The 13,983-nt window shown below is 46.7% G+C and overlaps 1 protein-coding gene across 2 annotated transcripts in view; it reads left to right on the forward strand.

Annotated features, from left to right (window-relative positions):
* The window catches only part of SMG1 (SMG1 nonsense mediated mRNA decay associated PI3K related kinase), a 257,696-nt gene that overhangs the window by 66,233 nt on the left and 177,480 nt on the right, over positions 1 to 13,983 (forward strand). For both annotated transcript variants that reach the window (XM_033962915.1, XM_033962916.1), the window contains 3 exons: positions 173 to 291; positions 11,902 to 11,989; positions 12,072 to 12,173. In XM_033962915.1, the coding sequence (XP_033818806.1) occupies positions 173 to 291; positions 11,902 to 11,989; positions 12,072 to 12,173 (309 nt within the window). The remainder of the gene's footprint in view (positions 1 to 172; positions 292 to 11,901; positions 11,990 to 12,071; positions 12,174 to 13,983) is intronic.

Consider the following 13,983-nt stretch of genomic DNA (forward strand, 5'->3'; position numbering starts at 1 on the left):
AAATTCCATAACAATATATTTCCAAAAAATTTTAATCCCACCCCCTTTCATATCTATACATATATATTATATTATACTTCCTATGTGTATTAATCAGTTAAAATATGCAAATATTTATTTGAATTATTATTATTATTTTTTTAATAATTTGACAAATGTTATATTTCTTTAGGAAGCTGTTGATGACCTGGGCTTTGGAGATAGCTGTCCTCATGAAAAAATCAGAAACCTATGCACCTTTATTCTCTCTTCCATCCTTCCATAACTTTTGCAAAGGACTCATAGCAAATGGTAAACAAAGATGTTTTTTGTTATATATATATTTTTATCCTTGTGCCTTTTTAGTTGTTTCTGATGAATGACTAGAGGATTAATATGGTTGTGGCACTAAATTTCTTAAAGCTGCTAGATGTATGTGGACATGTTAACTGAATGAAGAAGCAGAGAATTCCATGTTTTGTTTAAAGCTAGAAACTTGAACTAAATAGTAAATCAAGATTATGAAACTTAATTGTGTCAAACATGTTGCTATTCGGTTAATATTAAATATTCGTAAATTTGACTCCATATCTGAAAGCAGCTCATTGGCTCCCCATTTCTTATCATATTACTTACAAAATACTTTTATTGACTTTTAAAGTAATAACGACTGGTGAACCTTTGTATCTTGCACACTTTTTGACTCCATATATACCCTTAAGAACTCTTAGATTAGAAAATCCAAAAATGTATTATATCCAACATTTTGAGAAATTGTCCATGAACATATTAGGACTTTTACTTTCTCAGTAAAAGGTCCACAACTTTGGAACTCTATGCTTTTAGCACTCTGATTACTGAGCTCAACAAGATGTATTGAACTAATGTATTTTCCAGTGCAATAGGTGAGACATTCTAGACAAATGGTTAGTATCCCCATGGCCACGTGCCATCTGCAGAACGCATCCACCGGAGTTTTTTTCTCTGTGCCTTTGTTGTATATCATTGGGCTCCTTAGCTCCACCTATAGTTTTTCCGTTCTGCACGTGTGCCAGCAGAAGTGTGTGTGTTCTGCTCTCCACATTTTATTTGGTGTGTTTTTCGTCCTTTTTGGGGGGGTTCTTGTGCTCTGAGCGATAATTCAGCTCTGCCTGCATTGAGATCACTCAAACTTCGGTCTGCAGCTGTCAGACAGCCTGCTTTTGCCGCACAGGAGCTCATGGCCATCCCCCTCTATCTCCTATTGCCGAAAAAAGGTTCAAGCGCACGCTGTTTGGCATCTATTGGAGACTCGGCGGTGTCTTGCAGGTTGCCTTCTGTGTCTTCTCACCTCCGCCTGTCCTTCTCACCTCTGCCTGTCCGCTGGTCTGCAGGAGTGGAGGTGCAATCAGGCTTAGGGTCTGACTGGCAGCCTAAAGATCAGTGTTGTAGAGGCATTCCCAGCATGAGGCAGTGATTTTCTGATTCCAGCTACTGTAAGAGAGCTGAGACAGGCTGCAGCACATTTTCAGCACAGGTCACATGGCTGTCAGTCTCTGAGGGGAATTGGGGGAGGTTTGAAATTCAAAGTTTTGAGGGTTTCTGCATGTCCCCCTGTGTTCCCTTACCTGAAAAATCCTAAAATTGCTGATTTTGTAGTTTGTTTAATGTAAAAAAAAAAAAAAATGTGTTTTTGATATGAATTTCTTAACGGTAGCCATCTTGGATTTGTAGCAATCTTTTTTTTCTAAAGCTCCCTCTTTATCCAAAACTGCAAATTGCCTCAAAACCTGTTGAGATGGAGTCCTTGGGCTCCTAATGTGAATTCTTGCCAGGATTGTACAAATTTAGCACCTCAAGAACATTCTTGCGCCACGTGCTGCATGGCCAGGAGAGGCGGCAGTGTCCCACTTAGCCTCTCCCATGCTGAAGCAAATGACCAAACATACACTCGGTTTGCCCAATGGGGAAGCCTTCTTTATTTGGGGGGCTTGGCATGACTGCTAGTTCCATATGCCTGGCTGCGGACTCTCTACAGCCCAAGAAACGCAAAGTTAAATCAACAAAGAAAGGGTGACTACGCCCCAGAAGCTGGAGGCTTTCTCTGAATTTATGAAACATTTGTGGAATGAGTTTCAAAGCCAGTGTTCTTCCCCTGTGCAGTTTCGCTCCTCCTCAGATGTGTGTCTCGGTGGCATAGCTTCTATGGACACGTCCTTATCTCGGTCAGCTGTTGTTCTTGTGCTTCCTGATCTGGGGGATCCTGATGATGATGACCAGCTTGTTGACACCTTATTTACAGGTGCAGTGCTTCCCGGAATGGGAGTTCAGAGACTGTGTTGTGGATCTGCAGATCACTCTGGGGATTTGGAACCAGGGGATGATTCATGACTTTATTTAAGTCTTTGGTTTTACCGGATCTTATTTCTGAGTCTTTGCAGGAGTTAAATTTAGTCACTCAGCCAGCTCCATCCACTTCTTCCTGCCTTTGTGGTGTGCGCTTGCAGTCTGCTACCTTCTCCTGGCATCCTGATATGAGTGTTCTTATCTCAGAATAGTATGACTCTCCGGAAAGTTCTCTTAAGATAGCAAGAGCCATGTCTCACTTGTATCCTCTGACACAGGAGTGCCAGGAGCTTCTGGGTGAGCCTAGAGTGGATTCTTTGGTTGCGCAGGTGACTAAACGCACCTCTCTACCCAGTGAAAGTGGTTTGGTGCTTAAAGATACACAGGACCACTGTGTGGATGTGGTCCTCTGGAGACTTCTTTTTTTTTTTTTTAAATTGAAATTTTAAGTCATAACATTATACCATAGATATAATATAAATCCAAACATAACAAAAACTGTAAGTACAGAAATGGAAACAGGACATGTTACAGCCAAGCCACATTAAAATCTGTGTAAATAACAGTTTAAACTTGTCAAACTAGTCAAAACATGTCAAACTCGTAGTACAAAACCAGCTTAAAATGTTAGCATAAAAAAATATATCGGCAGGTATAATAGTAGAAAAAAAAAAGGGGGGGGGGTTCCCAGTAAGCACCACCTAACAACAATCAGCCAAGTCGAATTTTGAAGGGATGACAGACAATAGCCTTAATACATCAATGGTCTTTACTACAATAAGACTGAACAGGGTCCCATACTTTGAGAAATGTACTGGTAGAATTGTGTTTTTCAGCCATAACACTCATATTTGGTGGTGATACATACTGTATTCCACCATACAACATATCCCACTTTAGATAAGTCTTTCCAGCAGCCAAAAATAGTAAAATGTTGAGCAGACGAGCATTATATTCAGACATAGGTTGTGGAAGGCCACGATGACCCAGTATAATGATCTTAAGATGTAAAGGAGCTTCTATTTTCAAGATGGATGGGATGATGTTCCAAACATTATTCCAATATACAGTGAGATGACAGCAGTGAAATATCATGTGAGATAATGTTCCTACGGCCTTCTTACAAGACCAACAAAGATCAGAAGTGTCCTTTGAGAGTTTGGCTAATCTTTTTGGGGTCCAATGAGATCTGTCGACTAATACCGCTGCGGATTGTATAGATTTAAATATTTGGGTCCATACCTTTTGCCAGACATCATCGTCATCTGCCTCAAATTCCAGCTCAGAATGCCATGAACTTATCAATTGTGATATAGAAATAGAAGAGGTCTGTTTTAATATTGCATATCATTTAGAAGCTGCACTTTTTTGAGCATTAATCAATTTAAATTGTAAAAGCATATCAGGTGTGGATTTCACCGGAGACTTTTAATGCTGCTACTTTAAGCATAATGTCTATCTTTATAATGATTTGCTGATATTCCAGGCTATAGATGATATTGGCAGATCAACCATCTGATAGGCATCATGGGGCTAGATATCAATATGTATATTTTGGAGGAAAAGCGGGAGAGGGGAGATAGAGATGTTTAAATACATGCATCAACAATACCTCAAAACATATAGTCCTAGGACCAAAAAAACCTCCTGATGAGATGAGAATAGAAGGAAATTATTTTCAGATATAGATGTCAATTATAGGCTTGACAAGGTGACATCGGTTTTTCAGCAGATACATAAGGGCAAGAACAATCAATACTATGATGAAAATTAAGCTCGACAAAGCTACTGCCCTGCCAATTGCAATTTGCCTGAAAAACCTGAAAAATTACTAAAGAGCATGAAAACTGAATGTATTCTATCAGCAATGCCTATAAAGAATTCTTTGCATCGCCTATCCTGACCATATAACATAAGAACATAAGCAGTGCCTCTGCTGGGTCAGATCAGAGGTCCATTATGCCCAGCAGTTAGCTCATGCGGCGGCCCATCAGGTCCAGAACCTGTATAGTAATCCTCTATCTATACCCTTCTATCCCCTTTTCCTTCAGGAAATTATCTAATCCCTTCTTGAACCCCAAAACTGTACTCGATTCCAGGTGTCCACCACCCTTTGGGTGAAGAAGAACTTCCTAGCATTGGTTCTGAATCTGTCCCCTCTTAATTTTTCCGAATGCCCTCTCGTTCTTGTAGTTTTTGAACGTTTGAAGAATCTGTCCCTCTCCACTTTCTCCATGCCCTTCATGATCTTGTAGGTCTCTATCATGTTCCCTCTAAGTCTCCATTTTTCTAGGGAAAAGAGCCCCAATTTCTCCAATCTTTCAGCATATGAAAGGTTTTCCATACCTTTTATCAATCGTGTTACTCTTTTCTGAACCCTCTCGAGTATCGCCATATCCTTCTTAAAGTACAGCAACCAATATCGGACGCAGTACTCCAGATGCGGGCGCACCATCGCCCGATACAAGGCAGGATAACTTCTTTCGTTCTGGTTGTAATACCTTTCTTGATAGTACCCAGCATTCTATTCGCCGCCTTAGAGGCTGCTGCGCACTGTGCCGACGGCTTCATTGTGTTGTCCACTATTACCCCCAGGTCCTTTTCTAGGGTACTTTCACCCATTACCAACCCTCTCATTGTATAGTTGTACTTCGGATTTCTGTTTCCTACATGCAAGACTTTACATTTCTCTACGTTAAACTTCATCTGCCATCTCGTCGCCCACTCTCCTAGTTTGTTCAGGTCCCTTTATAAATTTTCGCAGTCTTCTTTAGTCCTAACTCCACTAAATAGTTTGGTGTCGTCTGCGAATTTTATTATTTCACACTTCGTCCCTGTTTCTAGATCATTTATAAATACATAAGAGATAATCCTGAGAAGAAGTGACTTAAGGAAAATGTTATGCCTTTGTATCGCTCCATGGTACAGCCTCACCTCGAATATTATGTGCGGTTCTGGTCGCTATATCTCAAAAAAGATATAGCAGAATTAGAAAAAGTACAGAGAAGGGTGACAAAAATGATAAAAGGGATGGGACAGCTTCACTATGAGGAGAGGCTAAAGTGGCTAGGCCTCTTCAGCATGGAGAAGAGACGGCTCAGGGAAGATATGATAAAGATGTCTAAATAACGAATGGTGTGGAAAGGGTAGATGTGAATCACTTTTTTATTCTTTCCAAAAATACTAGGACTAGGGAGCATGTATTGAACCATCCTGCCATTCTACTCTTTCTTTGACATTTCTGGAACTTGGACCATAGAAATCTGCTAGGTACTTGATGGTTTCTTCTGCAAAACCCTGCGGGTAAAGGTGAATAACCCACTGGTCAAGACTCATGTTCCTTTATACTAGAAAGAGAATTATCAAGGTAAGGACCTATTCTTTAGCACTCTCCAGACCAGTAGAGGTTAATCTTTACAAATGGGTATATATCCAATCATGACCAGCTGGTGGAGACTGAAAACAAAACTGTGGGACAGTATATAATATACTCCCTTCTCTATTTACCTCAGTCTTCTTTCAGTCTCCAGCAGGTGTTGAGTGATCTGTACCCATCTCCCTTGGTAGGGCTGTTGGAATTTGTTTAGGGGGTTTCTAGTCCCTGTTTTTGGCCGGACAGAGCTTGGGCGGGCCTTGTTTGGGGGTCCGTCCGACCTCGGGGGTGTCAAACCCGGCGGGTCTCGAGCGGGGTCCCTCCCCCCACTTCCTCCACCTCCCCACATTTTTCTAGAGGAGCCTCAGCAGTAAGCCTTGCCCCCTAAATCAAGCAAGGCATATTGCTTTGAGAGCCTGTGGAGTCTGTTCTGTAAAAAAAAAAAAAATTCCTGAGGTAGTGCCGGTCTGCAGGGTTGCTTCCCTGTCAATTTACTGTTTTTTACAGTATTTTTTCATCTAACTGGCACTTTGTTTCTAGCTAGGTCGCGTATGGAGCAATTGTGCCCTTCTCCGGGGGAGTGGGACACAATTCGGTCCAGCCGCGAGGCACTCGCGGCCGGACTGAACTCAGTAGTTTGGCCCAGTGATGTGGTGGAGCTCCGTCGGCAGCGGCTGCAGGCGCCCAGAGCTCCCCGCCGATGGTGCCTCGCGAGTCGGCTGGGAGCAGTGGGGAAGCCCGGTCTTCCCCAACCGCCCACGGAGGGATTCCCCGAAGGATTCCCTCTCAGCTGATTTTTTGACAGCTGATGCCGACTTGCCTGTTTTAGCGGCTGGGACTGTTCAGGCTTCTCAGCTGCTACAGGCTATGGAGGGAGCATTTTTGGCGGGAAAGTCGCCATTTTCACAGTCTGGCCCCTCCATTTTGTCTTCCACCTCAGGTGACCTTCCCCCTGTATTGGAAAAACAGGGGCAGGTTTCTGCTGGGTCCCCTGCTGTGGCAGGGAGTCCCTTGGGACCCTCGGGGGGGGGGGGGGGGGGTTTCCCCTTATTTCTTTTTTTCTTTGTGCAGAGCCTATTTTCAGGCAGCTGGGGGTCCCGGATGCGCCCAGGGGGTTTCGGGGAGTGGGGTTTCCTCCGCGCACCCTGTGGCTTTGCCTCTCTCATCTGTTGTGGCGTACCCTCCTCCTCCTCCCTTGTCCAAGCGTCCGCGGGTGTCTTGGGACGAGGATTTATGGTCTGAGGAGCGTGTCGGTTTGGATGAGGACCTGGACCCTTTTGAGGATTTCCAGGACCCTCTCGAGGGGACGGCCGCTGGCGGCGGGTTGTCGGGTTTCCCGTCCTCCGGCGAAGAGGCGTCCGTGGTGCGCCTTTTTCAGAGAGATGAGCTACCGGACCTGATTCAACAGGTTTTTTCGGTGTTGCGTTTTGAGGATGCGCCGCCGGAGACTCCGCGTGTGGGGGACCCTCTGCTTCGGGGGATCCGTACCGTTTCCCGCTCTTTTCCCATGCATCAGGATATTCGGGATATTGTACTGGAACAGTGGAAAACGCCGGAGGCGCCGTTTCGTTTGGCGCGCGTCATGGCTCGTTTGTATCCCATCCCAGAGGGGGATCGGGCTACTTTAACATCGCCAGTCGTAGACGCGGTGGTCTCGGCGATTTCTAAGCGGCGTACCGTGCCTGTTGAGGGCGGTTCTGCCTTGCGGGACTCTGAGGAGCGCAAATTGGAGAACATTCTTAAGCAAAATTTTCAGGTCTCTGCCTTTGGGGTCCAGGCGGCTATTTGTGGGGGGCTGGTGGCTCGCGCCGTGTTTCGGTGGGCTGAGCGTGTCCTGGATTGGGAGTCTGATGACTGGTCTTTGGTGGATCAGGAGGTGGCGAAGATTGAGATGGCTGCCTCGTTCCTCTCAGATGCTCTTTATGACTTGGTGCGGATCTCGGCTAAGTCTATGGCCTTTGGTGTGGCCGCGCGGCATATTTTGCGGATGCTGCGTCCAAAGCTAAGCTTACTAAATTTCCCTTCCGGGGGTCTTTTTTGTTTGGGGAGGAATTAGATAAGTTGCTTCAGACTCTGACGGACTCAAAGGTGCTCCGTCTGCCTGAGGACCGTGCCCGCCCTGCGTCTCGGGGTGGCACTGCCCGGGGGCGTTTGCGGGAGTTTCGCAAGTATCGCCCTGGGCGTGGGGCTACTTCTTTCCCGGCTCCAGGGTTTTCCCGGGGTCAGTTCTTCCAGCGCATGCAGCCCTTTCGGGGGGGCCCGTCGGGCAGGGAATCCCTCCGCCGGTTCCCCCGCTTCCCGTCCTGCACAATGACTCCTTGCCGGCGCCCCCTTTGGTTCCGGTGGGGGCCCGGCTGCGCGACTTTTTCCCCAAATGGGCCGAGATCACGTCCGATCAGTGGGTCCTGGAGGTGGTGCGGGACGGTTATGCCCTGGTGTTCGCCCGCTCTCTGCCGGACCTTTTCCTAGCCTCTCCATGTCAGACTCCTTGGAAGACGCAGGCTTTTCGCCAGACCCTTCAGCGCTTGCTAGATCTCAAGGCAGTTGTTCCAGTGCCACCTCCGGAGTGGGGCACCGGCAGGTACTCCATTTACTTTGTGGTGCCCAAGAAGGAGAGGACCTTTCGGCCCATCCTGGATTTGAAGGGGGTCAACAGGGCTCTCAAGATTCCCTCTTTTCACATGGAAACTCTGCGGTCGGTCATTCTGGCGGTTCAGCCGGGGGAGTTACTCACTTCTCTCGATCTGACGGAGGCCTACTTGCATGTTCCCATTCGGGCCTCTCATCAGCGCTTCCTTCGCTTTGCGATCTTGGGTCGGCACTATCAGTTCTGTGCGCTTCCCTTTGGTCTGGCCACGGCTCCCCGGATGTTCACCAAGGTGATGGTGGTCGTCGCGGCGGCCTTGCGCTCGGAGGGCATTCTGGTGCACCCCTACCTGGACGACTGGTTGATTCAGGCAAAGTCGTTGCAGGAGAGCTCCCGGGTTACGGCTCGGGTGGTGGAGTTTCTCCGGTCGCTGGGCTGGGTGGTCAACCTTTCCAAGAGTCGGTTGGTCCCGGCTCAGCGTCTGGAGTACCTTGGGGTTCTGTTCGACACCTCCTTGGGGAAGGTCTTCCTTCCAGGGGCCTGGGTGAGCAAATTGCAATCTCAGATTCGCCTGCTTTTGGCGTCCCGGTGTCCTCGGGCGCGAGATTTCCTCCAAGTCTTGGGGTCAGTGGCGGCGTCCCTGGACGTGGTGAGGTGGGCGCGGGCCCACATGCATCCTCTTCAGTATGCTCTGCTCCGGAGGTGGTCACCCCAGAGGCACGGTTTGGAGGTTCCTGTCCCCCTGCGAGGCGTGGCGCGCTGCAGTCTGCGTTGGTGGCTCCGGACCCCTCACCTGGTTCAGGGGGTGGGTCTGGATCTCCCGCAGTGGACGGTGCTCCTTACGGATGCTAGTCTCCTCGGTTGGGGGGCTCAGTGTTTGGGTCACTCAGCTCAGGGCACCTGGTCCACGGAGGAGGCCTCCTGGTTGATCAACGTGTTGGAGACCAGAGCGGTCCGTCTGGCGCTGTTAGCTTTCCGCTCCCTTTGGTTGGGCAAGTCAGTCAGAGTCCTGTCGGACAATGCCGCGGCGGTGGCTTATGTCAATCGTCAGGAGGGCACCAAGAGCACTCAGGTGGCGCAGGAGGCGGCTCGGCTCATGCTTTGGGCGCAGTCCCATCTTCTGGACCTCTCGGCCTCTCACATAGCCGGGGTAGAAAATGTTCAGGCGGACTTCCTCAGTCGTCACTTCTTTGATCCAGGAGAGTGGTGTCTCGGCTCCGTTGCGTTTCAATTGATAGTGCAGGCTTGGGGGCAGCCCCTGATGGCCACGAGTGGCAACGCCAAAGTGCCCCGCTTCTTCAGTCGTCGCAGGGACAGTCTGGCCAAGAGTCTGGATGCTCTGGTCCAACCGTGGCCAACAGAGGGGCTGTTGTATGTGTTTCCTCCTTGGCCATTAGTGGGCAGAGTACTTCTTCGCATTGTTCACCATCCGGGTCTGGTGGTTCTGGTGGCTCCGGATTGGCCTCGACGTCCGTGGTATGCGGATCTGGTGAGGCATCTGGTGGCGGATCCTCTTCCTCTGCCTCTCTTGGACGATCTTCTGACGCAGGGTCCCATTCCCACGTTCGACCCGTCTCTCTTCTGTCTTACGGCTTGGCTCTTGAAAGGGGTCGCCTTAGTAAGAAGGGATATTCAGATAAAGTGATCTCTACGCTCTTGGGGTCCCGGAGGCTTTCTACCTCTCGGGCTTATGTGCGGGCTTGGCGTCTCTTTGAGGGGTGGTGCCGGGCGCGGGGAGTGGTCTCTTTTCGTGCTTCCCTGCCTACCATTCTAGAGTTCTTGCAGGATGGCCTGGATAGAGGCCTGGCTTGGTCTTCTCTCCGGGTTCAACTTGCAGCCCTGTCGGCTTTTCGAGGGTTGGTGACAGGTCAGCGTTTGTCGGTCATTCCTGATGTGATTCGCTTTTTGCGGGCGGCCAAGTTGCTCAGGCCTCCCCTACGGCTCTCTGTTCCCTCTTGGGTTCTCAATCTGGTTCTCTCTGTTTTGGTGCGCCCGCCTTTCGAGCCGTTGGATGGCTGTTCTTTGAAGGACCTTACTCTGAAGGCGGTCTTTTTGGTGGCCATTACTTCCGCTAGGCGTGTTTCTGAGCTACAGGCTTTCTCTTGTAGGGCTCCCTTCTTGGAGTTTTCTAGGGAGTGGGTTGTCTTGCGGCCTGTTCCTTCCTTTCTGCCGAAAGTAGTTTCTCCTTTTCATGTCAATCAATCGGTGGTCCTCCCAGTCTTGGGTAGTCGGGAGGGCTCTTCTGAGCAACGGCAGCTGCGCAAGTTGGATGTCGGTCGGGTCCTTCGCTCTTATGTGCAGCGGACCCAAGAAGTCCGGAAATCCGATCATCTCTTTGTCCTTCTGGCGGGTCCTCGTCGGGGGGGTTGGCGCTTCTAAGGCTACTATTGCGTGCTGGATCAAGGAGACGATTGCTTCCGCTTATCTTCTGAGACAGAAGCCTGTTCCGGAGTTTCTCAAGGCTCATTCCACTCGGGGTCAGGCAGCTTCTTGGGCTGAGTCGTTGCTCGTGCCTCCAGTGGATATTTGTAAGGCTGCGGTTTGGTCCTCCTTGCATTCCTTTGTTAGACATTATCGGGTAGATGTTCAGGCGCGTCGGGACGCGGTGTTTGGTGAGCGTGTTCTGGTATCGGCCCTGCGGGGGTCCCGCCCGTGAGAGGGACTGCTTTGGTACGTCCCATTTGTAAAGATTAACCTCTACTGGTCTGGAGAGTGCTAAAGAAGGAGAAATTAGGTTCTTACCTGCTAATTTACTTTCTTTTAGCTTCTCCAGACCAGTAGAGGTCCCCACCCTGTCTGTTGTTATTGTTGTGTTTTTGGGGCTGTTTCGCGGGCAGTTTTTGTTTTTTGCTGCGGGTTCTAGTATTTTTCTAGGGCCGGGGAGAATTAAAGAACAGCGGCTGTGGCTCGGCTGGCTTAGCTGGCGAGCTGTGGGGACATTTTCCTTCGGGTATTTCTCCTCTGCATTTTCCAACAGCATTTGGGTATGTTAGTTGTTACTCCTGTTCGGAGTATTGTTTTCTTTCTGTTTTCCAGTTCTTGGTTCTGCTTGGCTATTCGGCAGACTGAGGTAAATAGAGAAGGGAGTATATTATATACTGTCCCACAGTTTTGTTTTCAGTCTCCACCTGCTGGTCATGATTGGATATATACCCATTTGTAAAGATTAACCTCTACTGGTCTGGAGAAGCTAAAAGAAAGTAAATTAGCAGGTAAGAACCTAATTTCTCCTTCTTTCCTTACTATGCCTACTGTGAATACTTATGCAATGAAGATTTTTTCAGGTTTACTTAGTTTTTGATTACTTCTAATGTATAAATTGTTCTTTCACTTTGAAAGTATAGATTTGTGTAGATTAAGTGAAACAAGGTCATATTTTAATGCATTTTAGAATGTGATTTTTAGGTAGTCTGTGAGACATGTACAAGGCTCTGAAGTATTTTATAAAACAGTAACTGTTGATTCTCTTATTGAGGTTGCAAGTCACTTCAGGCGCAGAATAACTTAAGTGCTGCAGAAGGGTTGATGCAATCTTGCTGTTAATATATTTGTTTTTAAATATTCAGCATACTTAACTAATCTTCCATTTGTTTTTTGGGTTTTTTTTTTAATTACAACTTTCATGCTACCCTACCAGCTCTTCTTGAAGAAGCGACTATCTGTCTCCAGTCATGCAGTAGTTTACATATTTTGTCATCCTCTTTGCCTGTTGATCTTCTACAAAGGTACAGAACATTAAAATAAAAATTCTTTAACTAATAAAAGCTCAAGATTTGCTGAATTGACTTGTTGCTTGTTTTAATCCAGATGTGTAGATGTGTGCCGTGCTCAGCTGGTTCATACTGGAACCCGTATCCGACAAGCCTTTGGCAAACTTCTGAAATCTATTCCCCTTGATATTGTACTGAGGTATGAATCTTTTTAACCTATAGTTTAACAGTTTAAGGTAGCAAACATATTTCAAATATTGTGATACCCAGAATGTTTTATTACTATAAAGTACCTCTTGGTCTCTTACTATCCTTGTTTTTTTAGTTAGCTTTGGCTTCATATTGCAAAATAGTCTTGGTTTATGGGAGAGGCTTGCTTTCTAAATTGCATACAGGTTAGATGTGATGTGTTAAAGCTAAATATGAATATGTTGTGACACAATTGTGAAGTCCCTCTGCTTTGAATCAAGAAACTTCAGTTTCAGATTTATGAAGAGAAATGCTCTTCTGTTACATTGGTAACAGGTAGACTTTATTTCAAATATAGGCGCTCTAATGACCAATTAATTCCCAGATTAAACAGTTTCAACTTTCATTTCTTATTAGAAAATTGTAAGAACTAGCCATTTTCTATATTAAAATTACATGTCCAACATATTTATCAAAAATCTCAAAATATTCTCTGTTTAACGACTACCGTATTTTTCGCTCCATAAGACACACCTGACTATAAGACGCATCCTAGATTTAGAGGAGGAAAACAAGAAAAAAAACCATTCTGAACCAAATTCTGCACCCAACTCTACACTCCTTGCCAGGCTCTGCACTCTATTCCCCCTCCCTGCCAGGCTCTGTACCCTCTGGTGGTCTGGTGGTAGGCTGGGACAGGACAGGCAGGCCTAGTGACAGATGGCAGGCCTAGTGACAGGCAGGCCCCATAACCCCCCAGTACCTTAAATCATCCCCTCAAGTACCCCCAGTACCTTTTTTAATCATCCCCCGTACCTTTAATCATCTCCCTTGCACCTTTTTAATCATCCCCCCCCCTTTGTACCTTTAATCATTTCCCTTGCACCTTTTTAATCATACCCCCCTTGTACCTTTTATTTTATTTATTTATTTATTTTTTTTAAACCTAAAAAAGTTTTTACTGTGTGCTTTTGCTTCTAGTACAGTCTTCTTTTCAAGGTTTCTCTTTGCCTTATTAGCAGCTCCTTGCATTTGACTTTCCATTCCTGTTATTTTCAGTCGGATCCTTCCACTTTCTGAAGGATTCTTTTCACTCTAATAGCTTCCTTCACCTCACTCGTCCCAGAGGGTGAGGTGTGCTCAGGTTTGGACCAGTGGAAATGGAGAATCTGGATTCCTTCTGGCTCATGGTTTGCCCTTGAAAGGCAATGTTTAGTGAGGAAGGGCTTTTCACGTTGTGATCACCATTTTGCTTAAAGCCTACAAGTTATTTCACTTTGCTGGCCTGTGTCAGGGTTTGAAAGGTATTTGAGAGCTGATGTGTCCGATCCTCGCTTTTCCTTGAGAAGGTACAGTTTTCTGAGGTTCTTCTCAGGTTTCTCCAATAAAAGTTCAGCCAGGGGTTGGTGCTGGATTAAGGATGTTAGTGCCTTCTCTTGTTTCTGAAGTAAAATTCTCATCCTTTCCCTTGCTGCTCATGGGCCATAGTTGCTTTGTGAAAGGGGTCACTCATTTGCATCCTCCTCCCCATCCATCTCTTCCTTATTAGGATTAAATTGTTCTCCCAGTTCCACTCTGAGCCTCTAAACTGAGCCTTTGTAAAGTACCACAAAAGAATAGCCTTACTGGGTCAGACCAATGGTCCAGCTAGCCCAGTATCCCATCTTTGCAGAGGCCAATCCAAGTCACAAGTACCTGGCAAAAACCCAAATAGTAGCTTCATTCCATGCTACTGTCCCATGTCTGTCTCAATAGCAGACGATGAACTTTTCCTCCAGGAACTTGTCAAAACCTTAAATGCGCTTACCACATCCTCTGGC

This window comes from Geotrypetes seraphini, chromosome 11 (genome assembly GCF_902459505.1).
Source record: "Geotrypetes seraphini chromosome 11, aGeoSer1.1, whole genome shotgun sequence".
In the NCBI taxonomy this organism is placed as follows: Eukaryota; Metazoa; Chordata; class Amphibia; order Gymnophiona; family Dermophiidae; genus Geotrypetes; species Geotrypetes seraphini.